We start from the raw sequence: 16,484 nt of genomic DNA, 5'->3' as shown, positions 1-16,484 counted from the left end.
TTTGTTCTGATAATCTTTCCATTTCATTAAACAAGCCTGTGACTTCTTCCTTCAACTGTTGACTAGAATTAGATGCCTCTTGCCATGAGTTCAATGCAGATTTCAATGATTCATGCTCATCCTTTAATCTTTTTCTACTTTCTCCATATTCTGATTTTAACTTTTGGTTTTCCGATACAAGTTCAATAATTTTATCTTCTAACCTGCATCTTATTTCAGAACTTTCATTGCTTTCTTCAACTTTCAAAAGCAAGACTTTATTGTCTTCAACTTTTCGTTTCAATTCTTTCTGCAATCGTTCATTATGTTCACGCAAACAGTTTATTTTGTCAGAAAAGTTTTCCATGGATCCTACCAATTCGACACGATCATTCAGTATAGCAGACATATCATTTTGTGTGTCCTCTAACTTGACCTTCAGTATTGTATTCTCATTCCTCAAATGTTCTGACTGTTCATTATTTTCATTCTCATTTTCACCAAGATCTGTGTACTCATTTGAGCTAGCATCTGCATCCTGAAAATTGTCATCATTTTTAGAACTGGAATTTGAATCATGATTACAATCACTATCATGATTTTTTGATAGATTATTTGTGTTCTCACTTGATTGGTATGTCTGATCAAATGATTCAGCAACACTTGTCAAATTCTGAGGGTAATCACATTCACTATGATCCAAATTTTCAGCTTGTTTGCAATATTTATCATCATTTTGACTGGCAATCATTTGAAAATTAAAATTAGAAGCAACTAAATCATGAACAGAATTTTGCGGTAACTGATTAACTGAATTAACACAAACAGACGAACAAACATTCATAACTTGACCATGGCTGGTCGGCATGCAGGTTGATCTTACCGTGGTTAACTGGTTGGCTGTACTCTGCTGTGATATTTCACCTTCATGGACTAGCAAATCTGTTGTTTTCTTAGGTTCAGCATCTCTCACCAAGGTTTCACCATCTGCTGTAACTGCACATTTTACATCATTGTCATGTTCTGAAATTGGAAGTAATTGCTGATTGGTTAATAATAAATCATGTGACTTTTTACTTGACATCACTTCATTTACATGGCTGTCCACTACTGAGTCTGAGATCTCAGTATTTTCCATTGCTGATACTTCCACAAACCTGTTCTCAAGGTTTTCTTTGTCACCGCTCACTGTCTGATTTATGACCGACAGTTCAAATATTTGCTGAGATAACCTTTCACATTGAATTCGTAGGTTTTGTTCCCTTTCATTCATTTCTTGCAAAGATATACTCAAACTGTAATTTTCTTTCAATAGTTGTTTACTTTTTTCAACTTCAGTTTCCATGTTTTTCATCTGAATTTGAAGACACTCAACTTGTTTACATAAATTATCATTTTCCTCCTGTTTGTGTAATAGTACATTTTTATGGATTTCTATATTTTCTAATTTTTCAGTTTTTAATTTTTCACTTTGGGAACTTAGATTTTCAGTATTTGATTGAGCAATTTCTAATTTTTCTTGGAGTGTTTTCAGTTTATTACACACTGTTAAAGATGTATTTGAATCACTTTGAGACAGTCCCTCATTCAGGGACATGTCATCTACCATACTGTTAATATATATTAATTCATTCTGAAGTGCAAGCTTTTCTTCCTCCACTGTAGCCAAAGCTGATTCAGCTAACCTAACTTTTTCATTAATTTTAGTTATATTTTCCTCTAGTACTGCATAAGAGGTCTCTATTTTTGTTTTTTTAGCCGATAAATTGACAATTTCAGAACGGCATGACTGTAATGCTTGTTCCAAATCATTTCCATAAGTAACTTTTATGTTTTGGATAGTCAGCTTAAGTTCATGATTTTCATCATGAAGGTTAATGTTTTCATGTTGAAGTTTACTTATTTCAGCTATGAGATCACTTTGTTTTGAGTCTTCAATAGAATCGACTGTATCGCCATCAAGAGAATCAGCTTCCATATCACTAACCACATGTAATGCCAGTTCTGACTGCTGTTCTATTTCTTCCTGCACAAAACAATCAAATGACAGAGATGAGTTTGCTTCTGACTGAACAATCTGAGCATTCTGAAGGTCTTTTGTTTCATTCAAAGTAACAACCTGATTAGACACAGAATTGCTCAAGGATAAAGATGCCTCTTCATGCGATATTGTTTCCTTCTGGAAACTTTCTTCAACAGGTTCTTGCATGTGAAGCTGTAATGTTAAGTCATCAATGTCATTGGTTAATTTCTTTATTGAATCATCTTTCTGCTTTAGCATTAATTCAGTGTCTCGTTTTGATTTCAGTTCATCCTCCAGAGTTTTCACTAAACTTTCAAGTGAATTGGTTTTCTCCTTATAAGTATCCACCTCAACAGTTGCCTGATTTAGACTATTAGTTAGTTTAGTTACTTCATCCTTATATAAGTCAATACTTTCTAACAGAGATTTGTTTTCCTTTGTTAAGTCCTCTAATTGCTGTGTCTGTATAGGAGACTGTTCTTGAAATGCTTGGTTTTGATTAGACAATATTTCTAGCTCTGCCTTTAACTCCATGACAACATCTTGTTGAATATTCATTTTATTATTCAGTTCATCATTTTGTGTTTGATATACATTACATTCATGTTGTAATTCATTGTACTGAGTTGTTAATCCTTCATAATCAGTTAGTTGCTGTTCATATTCAACGAATTTGTCTCTGTATTCTTCACACTGTGTTTGAGCATTAGTACACTGTTCTGTCATATCACGTAGCTCTGATAACACTTTTTCATGCTTTGATTCATACTCCTTAACACTTTCTTCAAAACTTTTGATTTCCTGCTCTGACTTGCTCAATTTTTCCTTAATATTTTCATATTCCTTTGTCTGTTCTTCATAAGTTTTTGCTGCATTTTCTGATCTTTTCAACTGTTCTTTCATCTTATTCAAGTCTTCATTTAGAATTTCACACTTTATATCATAGTCTTCAATCCTTCCCTGCATGAGTGCAATATTTACCAAAGCTTCCTCATACTGTTCAGTCACCTGTTTTAATTCCATCACTATCTCCTGAGAGTCAACCTGGAATCTGGCAGGTCTACTACCTTTTACTTTCTTTTCCAACTCTTCTACATTTTTCTGTGCATTAGCATAGTCTTTTCTAATAGTGTCTAATTCAGAAGTTAGATTTAAGTTTCTCTCATTTAATTCTGTGATTTTATTATATGATTCCAAATTATTGTCCTCTTGAACAGGTTCACTTCCATTACTTTCTGGATGATCATGATGTATGGATTCTAATTGGGAACTTAATAAATCAATCTGTTTACTTAAAGTCAAACTTTCTTTTGTAAGTTCATCTTTTTCACTTTGAATTTGAACACATTTTGAATTAAATTCGGTTAATTTTGATTGAAGTTCAGAAATCAATAAATCATTAGAAGTATTTCTTGCTGTTAATTTCTGTTTTTCTTCTTCAAGAGAATTATTATCACTTTCGTGTTTTGCACAAATCTCCTTAAAATTGTTTAATTCACCAGTCAATTTTTCAACTTCAACATTATAAAGTTTTGACAATTCATCCTTTATCAAGGCTATCTGATTCCCATATGTTTCTTCCAGTTCAAGTCTGACCTTTTGAACTCTATCTTCGACGTCTGAATTAGATACTGCCACTGAACCATTTACACTTCCTTGCCTTCGGATGTCCTCTGCATCTGACATCAGACTTTTAACAACTTTAGAACTTTCTGCCTCTTTTTGTCTTGAGGCCTCATATGAAGCTTTTAAATTAACATATTCATCAGAAATGGCACCAACTTTGTCTGATAGCTGACTAAGAAGTGTATCTTTGTCTTCAATACATTTCTGCAAAGCTTCAATTTCATGTTTTGCTTCCAGTAAGGCTTGGGAGGACATTAACTGTTTGCTGTTCTGAGATTCCATTAATTTCCCAGCCTGAAATGTGAAAAGAATGAATTTTATGAGGAAACTGTTAAAGAAATTACTTTAACTAATATATATAAGAAAGAAATTTATCTTGGATACTAATGCTGTATACTAAGTTCTGGTTACTGGGCTCTTATATTTAGATAAATGGTTTTAAAACGTGCCAAAGTACAACAAATCAAAGGAAATCTTGCATCAATGTACATGGGATTTCATGCTTTTATCTAGAAAGGAAAATTGGTATCCAACAAATAACTATACTTTCACAGTAATAAATTGTGTGCCAAAGGGTTTTATTTCTTCAAAGTTTGATTAGAATTGGTCCCTAATAAATTTTCTAAAATATTTTTATCGTCTTTTTTTAATTTTTTTTTAAATTTTAGTGACAGTGGCAGTAACTTAATCTTTTTTTTCCTCAAATGTGACCTACCGTATTAGATTTATCACCAGGTTTGAACTTATATGAGCTACACGACAGGTGTCACATGTGGAGCAGGATTTGCCTACCCTTCCTGAGCACCTGAAATCACCCGTTTTCTGGTGTGGGTTCGTGTTGCTCAGTCTTTAATTTTCAATATTGTGCTTTGAGTACTTTTGTTTTTTTCTTTGTTTTTTGCCATGGCATTGTCAGTTTGTTTTCGACCTATGAATTTTAAAACCCCTTGTGTATCTTTCACCTCTCTTTCCACCTTTACTATACACCCTATGATTAAGATTTGAGCAATAAACACATTTAAGGTATAAAACCACTAATTCATAGCCCATTGCTTTCTATGTTAAATTCTGCAATTTCAAGCATAAATGGCAATTTTGTCTTAAGTTCAAATAAAGTGGCAGTTATTTCATGTCAAACCTGTACCTTATGCTGACTTGTGCTGAAAAAATCAACATACCTTTAATTGCATATTAGAGCGTACTGGTTCCCAGAAGTTTGATAGTACAAAAACAGGAACTTCTGATCTGAACAACAGGCCAAATAAGCCCTCCTATTAAAATTTCATTTACTTCTTTATTATTCAAATAAAACTTTCAACAAGGGTTCTACAGTGATTCCAAGTCCCCAAGCTTTCATTTGATACTAAAACTACCCAAATATTCCCACTATTGACAAAGATACAACTATGTGTAGGAACTATTTTGTTTAAAATATGTACTACTTTCTTGTATGTTCTTTCCGACCGGGCCTGAATTAGTGGTTCTATACCTTAACACATTCAATTTGTAAATGATATTCATATTTTTCTCTTTCCAATCTACTTCACAGTAATACTAAGACTGTCTCTTCAACATAAGACTGGTAATAATTGCTTTCATTGAAATTTTCTTTTCTTTGGTGTAAAGAAAAATAAATGGAGAATGTGTTCATAGGACACAGATGATGCCCTCGCTTGCATATACTGTTATATTAAAGGGACATAACTTAACTAGAGAACTGTAAAAGTGACGCTACCCAAATATGAACTTGATATTAGTTTTGTGGTAATAAGCATTGTGTATAAGTTTCATTTAATTCTGTGATTTTATTATATGATAAAAATTCTTGTGCCTTTTACATGGAGTGCTCCATTTTAATTGTAGTTTTTAAATATATATCTCTTAATGGCATTTTAAAATCCAGTGTATGATTCTTATACGATAAGGCTTATAGTGGGCCACAAGCCATGACATACATTAATTAATTGTGCCTGCAGTTGTTGTACATGATGTGTAAGTTGTTCTGCTTCAGTTTGTAAACTGGCTGTAGACTGCAATCTTGTTGTCAACTGTCTTATTATTTCATCCCTCTTACTCATAGCTACTTCCATTTCAGCAATCTGGAGTTAAAAGATAAATACATCAAGACTGCATTCCTTAATTAATTTTCTTGAAACATATTACATGTTATCATCATGAATTTTCTACCACTCATAATTTTTTAAATAATGTTTTTCTTGGAAATACTTAATATTTGTACAAAATTTCAGCTGTCTGTTTTTAAAGGACACATGAAAGATAATAGGAATTAATTATAACTGCTTTCTAACACCATCAATCTTTTTCTATTAAAACTTATAAAAATATCAGCAATGTGTGATGTACAATATAGTATATATGTCTTATATAGGTAATCGAATAGGTAAATGATCTGGCTAGTCCTATTTTGTGGTCATGCGTCATTGATTCTTATTAATTCCGACAAGCAATAAATCAATAATCAACCATGAGGTGTTGGGAGAGATTTTTTGGAAGAATTTGAGAATAAAATCTGTGATTCATAGTGGGACACTGATATACACTGAAATAGGAGGAAAAAGTTCCTGAATCTTCTATCCCTGGGCGTACTGAAGATAGCCTGAGTTTGGAAACATTTGGCCCAGTAGTTTCAGCAAAGAAGATTTTTTTTTTTAATTTATGAAGATAGACTCCTAGTTGACAGCCACCAAGACCCTTGATCATGAAGAATATTCTGTCCAAGTTTCATAAATTTCCCTGAAGGTTTGATAAGTAATGCTGCAACATTTTGTGGCAGAAGCAAGAAATAGAGATCCTACATTATGTATTAACTTTGTCATACTTTCATAGGATTGTATGAAACTTGGACAGAAGTTTTTTTTAAGGATCAAAAGATAGTTCCAAGAGCAAAATTTTGAAATATTTGTTTTCTAGTTTTCGGTATTTAACTGATAAAAGGACTTTTTTTATTAAAGTGACATTTAGATGCAGTCTGGGTTAAAGTTAATACATCAATAACTTTGGCAAACCTTTATATAATGTGATGAACCTTGGACAGATCTTCAAGATCAAGAAATAGCATCTGAAGAAAATAGTTTGAATGCTGTAAATTCAGAAAATATTGCCAGATCTTCATTAATGCGAATAATACGACTGAACGAGTATCGCAATAATAATATATAATTATATCTGATACATATAACTATATGCAGATTTTCCTGAAATCACAATAATTAATCTCGCAATTTAGTCCATTCTACAAAATTCGCAATAATAAATGCACGCAATAATTTCTGAATTTACAGTATTTTGTATATTTTCCATATTTTACTGATAAATGCACCCAAAGTTACACTATAACTTTGACAGCAGCAATAACAGGCTTTACATAGGATTCCGCTGAACCCTTTAAGATTTTTTTTTATCTATTATATATAAGTGTAATTTTCAATATCAAATTCTTTTGCTGTAAGTTCTGTTTAAATATATATATACCTTCTGCGAAAAGTCAGATTCTTTTAACTTGGTGTTTTCGCTGATCACCCTGTCTAATGCAAGCTGCTTTCCTTCTAGAGATTCCTCTAATTCAGCTATTCTCTCTGTAGCATGTTTTAATTTGGTCTGTACCTTAAACAAGGACTTGGAATCCTGGCAAGGGAAAAATATCATCATACACAAACAGTTTCTAGGCTATGACAAATATTAGTGAACAAATAGTTAACTTTACAGATAAAGACATGTACAGAAATTTAAAATCACACTATTAAAATGTCTCCACTGTTGCTAGTTAGGCCATTTGGTAAATTTATGTGAAGGTTCACATCCGATGAGTTTTATAATTGCACAGGTGTTGTGCAATCAGTAGTTATATACATGCATTTGTTCCAAAAGACATTTTTCACAAAATGACAATCCTTGGATTTTATTATTTCATGGTAATGAGAGTGTTTGGTTTTGTTTTCAGATTTTCCTAGCAGATTTGGATCTGATTATGTGCAAGTAATTGTGTACTCAGTAGGGTCAAGTTTTTCAATATTATTAGATTGTTTTTGTGGAACATCCAGTGGCAAATAATTCATGCATATTCAGAACACTATTTTTGTTTTAATTAGATATAAAGCTGTGAATCATGCAGGTAATAAATAATCAGTGGTAGTGATGGGCTCTGCCAATATTGCCAATTGCTATTTAGTATTTAATCTAGCAACAATTTTGGACAATAAAAAAATATCATAATATACAGCATTTATAACATTTGTGACTAAAAATCAAAAGCTTACACACATGCACAGACAATAAACAAATTGATATTACAGATACATCATGGGTGCATCAGCTGAGATATTTATGGATATGTAGGAGAAACAGATTTTTTTATCAGGTTCTATATTTTTTAAGGGAGTCTTGTTGATAAAGACTGAAAAGTCTGCTGACAATTTATGCAAAAGGATCAAAAACCAAACATTTTCCCATAGGTTTTCCAAAATTGCAATCTATTACATGCTGTTAGGAACTTGACCTTTGACCAGGTGACCTCAAAATCAATAGGGGTATTTTACATCCTAACTCAAATTATCCACCAAAATATATTTGACTTATGCCTAGAAAGATATTGGCCTGAAACAAAAAGTTTGCTCAAATTTTTGTTTTTGTTTTTACAGGTAACCTACCTTGACCTTTGAACAAAAACAAGAAGAATGTATAATTTTTCAGAACAAAGAACAAATACTCCTTTCACTTAGAAATTGTGTGGCGATCTGTTATAATGTAAAGATAATACTAACTTGTATAGTGGTTTCATCTTCTGATGTCATATTTTGATCACTCTGTAGAAATAAAACATGCAGTAAACTAAATATTGATACATGCACATATGCATTCATTCAAAAAATAAGGAACAAAAACAAAACTAAGAAACACACAAATCTTGATTGTTTGAATTGATATGACAAAAGATTAATAAACAAATACATTTTTTACTTTATTAATTATGTTGCAGTATTCACATTAAATGAAAAAAAATCTGTCTTGACTAAATATGCTAAATTGAATTTATATCAGTTAATATGATCTTGAATCTTAAAAGGCATCATGATCATATACTGGTTATGATGGTAGGTAACATGTCGTCTAGTCTGGATACAATAATATGCCAAACGTCAAAATTCTATGTCAAAAGAAAAAGTTTTACAAGCATGTCTCACTTCTTTGATAGGACGGCATAATAAAAGCTCTACATAGGAATTTGTGAAAATTAGAACTACCACTTTTTTATCCTTGTTTTGATTTTTTGAAAAACTCAAATAGTTTACGATTCCCGTAAATTTAATTTTAAGGATTTTATGGGGCTGCTTAACAAGAACTAGAAGAACAGCATTTGATTTTAAATATTTCAGTGTTTACAACAATCTAATTAAAATTAAATCTCCGCACTTGCTCCTCGTTGTTTATATGTCGCGCGTGGGAGATCTAACAACAGCCGCTTGAGGGTCATGTCTAGGGTCAAATTTGGTGAACTTTGACCGACCAATCAGCGTGCAGAAAATCAATTTTGATTACCCAATCAGCGATGGGCTTGTATACCATTATCGGATCGTTAAAAAACATGGATGCGCCCAGTTCGGACAACGTTTTGACAAAAGTTTTACAAAAATTTGGTATAAATGATATAAATAAGGAGCAAAAGGAAATTTAAGAGTGTTTAGTTAACAAGAAGAACTGCGTGGCTGTACTCCCGACTGGTTTTGGCAAGTCACTGCTGTTTCAACTGTACCTTCCAGTTGTCCGGGAGGTTATTGAACACAGTTCTGACTGGAAAGTTTTAGTCTGTTGTCCCTTAGTAGCTCTGATGCAGGACCAGGTGGAAAAACTCGCACATTGGAAATATTACTGCTGCATACAAAGGTTCGTATAACTTTAAGCATGCAGTGGTAGTAAGGCTTCAATAAATGGAATAGTCTATACTATACATGTAGTATTTAATGCCATTAAACACCTAATTTATATTATAATTATTATGTTGGCAGTGTTGTATAATAAAGATGTTTATAACACCTGAGAAATCAGTTAGGGGGTGACATGTTATCCCCCCTGTACAGTGGCGGATCCAGAACTTTTTGTAATGGGGCCCACTGACTGACCTAAGAGGGGGCCGCTCCAGTCATGCTTCAGTGATTCCCTATATAATCAACTCAATTTTTCCCACAAAAGGGGGGCCCTGGCCCCCCTGGATCTGCCTATGCTGTTGAAGCTACTTATATAATAATGCAATGCCTCTATCTTAAGACGTTATTCCCACACCTTATGGTGCCTAGATGCAGGGCCCGTTTTCCATAGTCCTGGATCCGCATCTGACCAGGCAAAGATGTACATGTATGCCTTATCAAATAAAATAAAATTTATTTGCAGGAACATACATATAAACTTCAGTACAATGTATATCAACACATACACATGACTAACAGTAACAAAGCAGTACATTGTAATATGAAACTTAGATATACATGAGCAAAGTTAAAAAAAACTGCAGAAGCCGTAGATCGTAGCCATGGTAGCACATAAATTTGTCTCATTTCACAGAGAACAGATTGTATCGGTCATATTGCCAGTATTTTACAGTCGTTTTGGCCATAATGCTAGTTTTTCATACTTTGTATAAAGATATATACTACATGTTGTATTAATGAAGCACCAGAGTCCATCGGAATTGTTAATTACATGTACTAATAATCTATCTCAAAACAAATATACATGCATATAAGAATAAGAAGATGTCGTACATGTACAAGACTTGAAGTATAATTGCCAACTCAACTCTCCACCAGACAACAAATGACAAAGTTTACAACTATAGGTCACCATCTGACCTTCAACAATGAGCGAAATCATACAGCATAGTCAGCTTTACATGGCTCAGAAACGTGCGGGAAACTTAATTTTTAAATTAGATTGTTATTTGTGTTAAACAATGAAAAAATTTAAAAAAAATATGAAAAAGTGCAGTCTAAATAACCTTGTTGGATGGCCAAACAGGTAAATTGGCAGAAACATCTCAAAATCGAGAAAATATGCCATGCATTCATTGAAATCTCAGCTGTATTCATTTCTGTATTGGACTTTACAACAATAAGAATTTCATTGGATTTCAATCTTTAATCAAACGCAGTGAAATGGAGAAAGGGTATTTGTACAGTGTACATTTAAATTATAGAAGTTATCATAGAAAGGTGTCTTTTTGGAGACTGCCCACCTACATTTTTTTTTGCATTTTAGGATCATCTCCCCTAGAGTGACGATCGAATCAAAGAGGGGTTGATGTCATTTTTGCATCTTCAGAAACATTGGTTGATCCCTATTGGAGAACTTGTCTAAAGAAGTTGAACATTAAGTTGATTGTAATTGATGAGTTTCACACAATAGCAATTTGGTAAGTAGATACAATGTTTATTCCCCATGTTCATTTCTATTCGTACAGGACGTATTATGGTATACTGTTGTCTATATAAAAAAGAATAGTGGTAGGATTGCCAATGAGACAACTCTCCACAAGAGACCAAATGACACAGAAATAAACAACTATAGGTCACCGTACGGCCTTCAACATTGAGCAAAGCCCATATCACATAGTCAGCTATCAAAGGCCCCGAAATGACAATGTAAAACAATTCAAACCAGAAAACAAACGGCCTGATTTATGCACAAAAAATGAACGAAAAAAACAAATATGTAACACATAAACAAATGACAACTACTGAATTACAGGCTCCTGACTTGGGACAGGCACTATACAGAATGTGGCAGGGTAAAACATGTTAGCGGGATCCCAACCCTCCCCTAACCTGTGACTGTCTGTCAATCGTCAACATGTCGGACAGTAAATTAAAAAACTATTCAACGAATTTGCATGAAACTTTGATGAATTGTTTCTATATATTGATGTGTACTCCCTTCCCATTTTTATGAATTTTAGATTTTCAAAAAATATAGAAGTAAAAAATTAAGACCACTGGTACAGAACTGTACAGCTTTCAAGAACGAGATAACCTAATACTAAAAAGTAAGCTCTTTTAAGACCACTACTTGCAAAATGTTGAACCATTACAATGTAATTATAAGAATGTATGAAAAATAAAACCCTAAACAAATGTGCTAGACAGCAACCAACAATAAAATGCTCCGCTGGGGCGCAGCTTGATACGACCGCAGAGGTCGAACCCTGAACAGTTGGGGCAAGTATGGACACAACATTCAAGCTTGATACAGCACTGAATTTGGATTGTAATTAAATATTTGACACAGCATAGGTTTCTGACACAGAATGAAAGTGGTCTAAGAACTTAAAAATTTTCAATTTACCTATTCATACATGTGATGGACTGTGAAACTCAGATCAGGAGATTGGGAAATTTTGGTCAGGAGATTAGGACTCAGATCAGGAGGTTTTTAATCGACATTAATTTTGTTGTAAATGTAACCGTGTGCTGTAAAAATGGTCTTTTAAAGTGTGTTTTCTTCAACTTTCCAACCAATTTATTATGTTTATATTCTACATGTTCAATCTAACATTGTTTTTTTCCAGTATGTTCTTTAAATTTTTTACTTCATATTCTATAAAACAATCATTGCAACCAGAACATTTGTTTAGCTGTCTGCAAATAGTTTTTATTTTTTTTTTTTTCCTCTTGCAAATAGTTTTTATTTGCAAACTCAAAATTCATTCTATCTGTAAAGTTAGGGTCATAGTTATTATATAAATTTCAATTTAAGCCTTAAAAGGAAGTATAGAATCCTCAAATAATTTTCAAATTATTATTTTTTTATTTGTCCTAAGACATTTAAAATCATTTAATAACCATCCTTTTATGATTATTTGTTCAATTTATATTTTATTTATATTCTTTTAAAAATTTTCATTATTAAAAGGAAAGTAACTTAAAACAGGATAAATCAAGGGAAGTAACCCAATAAATACACAGTTTTTGTTACACAACGGCAGTTAGCCTGAGGTAAAAATCTTTGCTTACCAGTATGTCTGACACCCAAGCTGACAAGTGAAGCCATATAATTATGCATGTTAATTGATTTACAGGTAAAATATAACTTCAGGTAATGTCAGTTACACCAGATGCCTGAGATGTTATGTTGGGCAGAAATTTTTCATTCATGAAAAATTTCATACACGGGATTTTTTCAACAGGAGGGGGGAGGAGACCCCTGAAAACGGGATTATTGTACTCCCGTCGGGAGGTTCACATGTATGCCTATTCAAACCATATCATTATTATTTGCTTTTATATATAAATCAGAAATAACCAATTTAAAATGGAAAATGTTAAAGAAAAAAAAGGAAAAAAAAAATCCCCCCCCCCCAATTTTTTGAACCCCCTTATGATTCATCGCCCCCAAACTCAATCCCAGCTTTCCCTTTGTGGTATGGTACCTTGCAGTACAATTTCAGAGAGATTCATACACTTGAACACAAGTTATTGTCTGGAAACTAGAAAAATGCTTGTTTTTTGGCCCCTTTTTGGCCCCAAATTCCTAAACGTTTAGGGCAATTACCCCCAAACTCAATTCCAGCTTTCCCTTTGTGATATGGAACCTTGCAGTACAATTTCATAAAGATCCATACACTTACACACAAGTTATTGTCCTGAAACTAGAAAAATGCATGTTTTTTTTGCCCTTTTATGGCCCCTAATTACTAAAATTTTGAGGGAAAACCCCCAAAATCAATCCCAGCCTTCCCTTTGTGATATGGAACCTTGTAGTACAATTTCATAAAGATCCATACATTTACAAACAAGTTATTGTCATGAAACTAGAAAAATGCTTGTTTTTTGCCCCTTTTTGGCCCCTAATTCCTAATATTTGGAGGAAATTACCCCAAAAATCATTCCCCGTATTCCCTTTGTGATATGGAACCTTGTAGTACAATTTCATAAAGATCCATACACTTACAAACAAGTTATTGTCATGAAACTAGAAAAATGCTTGTTTTTTGCCCCTTTTTGGCCCCTAATTCCAAAAATTTGGAGACAATTACCCCCAAAATCAATCCCAGCATTCCCTTTGTGATATGGAACCTTGTCCTACAATGTCAGAGAGATCCATACACTTACACACAAGTTATGTCTGGAAGTTACAAAAATGCTTATTTTTGGCCCCTTTTGGCCCCTAATTCCTTAACTGTTAGTACCATAACCCCCAAAATCAATCCCCACCTTCCTTTTGTGGTATTGAACCTTATGGTAAAATTTCAATGAGATCCATTCACTTAAACTAAAGTTAGAGTGCGAAAACTAATGTGTATTCGGACGACGACGCTGGACGACGACGACGACGACGACGCCAACGTCATACCAATATACGACCACAAAAATTTTTTTGCGGTCGTATAAAAACCACTGAATGATAGGCTGTTACATAACAATATGGACATGCACATACATGTATTTATTTTTGTTTTGCCATAAGAATTAACAAACTAGGCAAGAGGTGCTGATATTTACCTTTAATAAAAGTTTTTATAGATGTACTTATTTCAATTTTCTTTCAGGGGCCAAGATGAAGGAGACAGAAAAGAGGCTTTCCGAAAATGGTTTTCAAATGTAGTTGAACTAAGATCCCTCTTTCCCGATGCTACAGTATTGGCTTTGAGTGCAACTTGCACTGTAAGCTTTAGGAAAAAAGTCATGAAAATATTGCAGCTAGCGGAGGACACAACAGAAATTAATTTATCACCAAACAAGTCTAATATTAAACTAGTATCTTCCAAAATTAAAAATGAAATTGAAATGGGAATGACATGGTTAGTAGATGCATTAGAGGAAAAAAGACAGGACTTCCCACGTACACTTTTGTATTGTTCATCGATAAATGACACTTCCAAACTTTATAAATACATTGTAACAGTATATTGAGATGTTCCATTCTGAAACTCCAGATGTTAACAAAAACATTATTATTAATGCATTGAAGGAGGAAAGTAGTGTTTTGAGACTTATTTAGTCAACCAGTGCCCTGGGAATGGGTTTAGATGTAAAAAAGTGTAGTGGAGTGGTATTATTTGGACCTCCAAATAATCTGGTAGATTTGCTGCAAGAAATAGTGCGAGTGGGGAGGGATGGAAATCCATCAGTTGCCATTATCCTATACAATGGATACCACTTGCAGAAGTTGAAACCGGAAGTTAAGGCAATTCTTAAAGCTAAAGATTGTAGGAGAAAGGATCTGATGTTTAATTTCCTCAGAAATTCAGACTTGGATGATTTGATGAAGAAAGAAAGCAGGAAACATTCATGCTGTGACTTGTGTGCTAAGTCTTGTAATTGTGAATCCTGTGATATGTTACCTCTTGAGAAGTTATTTCTGTCAGAACAAGTTGTTAAGGAGCTCGAGGAGCAAGAAGATTCTGCTGTATCAGATAGCGATACTGAAGACTACAATTTGTCATCCTATGAATACTTCGAAGATCTTGATATGGCTTTATTAGAAATACAACATGATTAAAACAGTTGATATTTATTTATTTAATTTTTCAGTATCTGGTTTCTTTAAACTTTAGACTCTTCAAATTGTTTAGACTTTTAACCCCCTTACAATTGCTGTATTGCCACTCTAGATCTGGGTTCATGTCATGCCTGCAGCTGTCAATGTGACTAAACAGAGATGTAGCGTATAAAAACAAATGAGACAGTAACTGAATGACACACATCATAAGATATTTACTAGTTTTCATCTTAAAAATAAAGAGATGCGGTATGATTGCCAATCAGACAACTACCCTCCAGACTTTCCAATAACTTGATATAAGCAATTGTAGTACAACGAGAAAAACCCATGCCTTTAGTCGGCTACAAAAGGCCCAGACCAGAAAAATATGAAAAAATTCAAAAGAGAAAACCATGTCTGCCATGTCTGTCAGATATGGTTGCAGATTCGCCTAATCTTGACCTTATTTCATGAAACAAGCATATATTCGGGGTCAAGTCTGCATCTCGATTACTATAAACATGATAAACAAACAGAAAAATATATTTGGTGTGGAATTATTGTAAGATGTACATGTTATATAAAAAAGAAGATGTGGAATGATAGCCAATGAGCATGATTAGACAACTCTCCACAAGAGACCAAATGACACAGAAAGTAACAACTATAGGTCACTGTACGGCCTTCAACAATGAGCAAAGCCGATACCGCATAGTCAGCTATAAAAGGCCCTGAAATGACAAATGTAAAACAATTCAAACGAAAACTAACGGCCTAATTTATGTACAAATAAAATGCTTCGCTGGGGCGCAGCTTGATACGACCGCAGAGGTCGAACCCTGAACAGTTGGGGCAAGTATGGACACAACATTCAAGCTTGATACAGCTCTGAATTTGGATTGTTATTAAATATTTGACACAGCATAGGTTTCTGACACAGAAAGAATGTGGTCTAAGAACTTGAATTTTTTTAATTTACCTATTATGGTCCAATGTCCAAAATCAAAATACATGGTTAGATTCAGCTTATCAAAGAACCCCATATATTCAATTTTTGTTAAAATCAAACAAAGTTTAATTTTGGACCCCAACTTGGACAAACTTGAAAACTGGGCCCATAATCAAAAATCTAAACACATGTTTAGATTCAGCATATCAAAGAACCCCAAGAATTCAATTTTTGCTAAAGTCAAACTAATTTTAATTTTGGACCCCGATTTGGACCTTCATGTAGACCAATTTAAAAACGGGACTTAAAATTAAAAATCTAAATACACGGTTAGATTTGGAATATCAAAGAACCCCAATAATTCAATTTTAGATGAAATCAAACAAAGTTTAATTTTGGACCCTTTTGACCTCAATA

At 33.4% G+C, this 16,484-nt stretch overlaps 1 protein-coding gene and 1 long non-coding RNA gene across 10 annotated transcripts in view; one reads left to right on the top strand and one right to left on the bottom strand.

Moving 5' to 3' along the window:
• Positions 1-16,484, bottom strand: part of LOC127730431 (A-kinase anchor protein 9-like) — a 163,007-nt gene that overhangs the window by 127,470 nt on the left and 19,053 nt on the right. For 8 of the 9 annotated variants that reach the window (XM_052238839.1, XM_052238847.1, XM_052238846.1 and 5 more), the window contains exons 3-6: positions 8,410-8,451; positions 7,121-7,273; positions 5,584-5,727; positions 863-3,922 (exon numbers count right to left, since the gene is read on the bottom strand). In XM_052238839.1, the coding sequence (XP_052094799.1) occupies positions 863-3,922; positions 5,584-5,727; positions 7,121-7,273; positions 8,410-8,451 (3,399 nt within the window). The remainder of the gene's footprint in view (positions 1-862; positions 3,923-5,583; positions 5,728-7,120; positions 7,274-8,409; positions 8,452-16,484) is intronic. The other variant, XM_052238845.1, reaches the window with a different exon arrangement.
• Positions 9,202-15,180, top strand: LOC127730460 (uncharacterized). The gene is made up of 3 exons (XR_007995112.1): positions 9,202-9,529; positions 10,898-11,051; positions 14,184-15,180. It is a non-coding gene; the product is annotated as an uncharacterized LOC127730460 (long non-coding RNA).

This window comes from Mytilus californianus, unplaced genomic scaffold, assembly GCF_021869535.1.
Source record: "Mytilus californianus isolate M0D057914Y unplaced genomic scaffold, xbMytCali1.0.p SCAF_2, whole genome shotgun sequence".
NCBI classification, from domain to species: Eukaryota; Metazoa; Mollusca; class Bivalvia; order Mytilida; family Mytilidae; genus Mytilus; species Mytilus californianus.
Note: the sequence above shows the minus strand (reverse complement) of the source record. Positions and strands in the feature narration are given on the sequence as shown.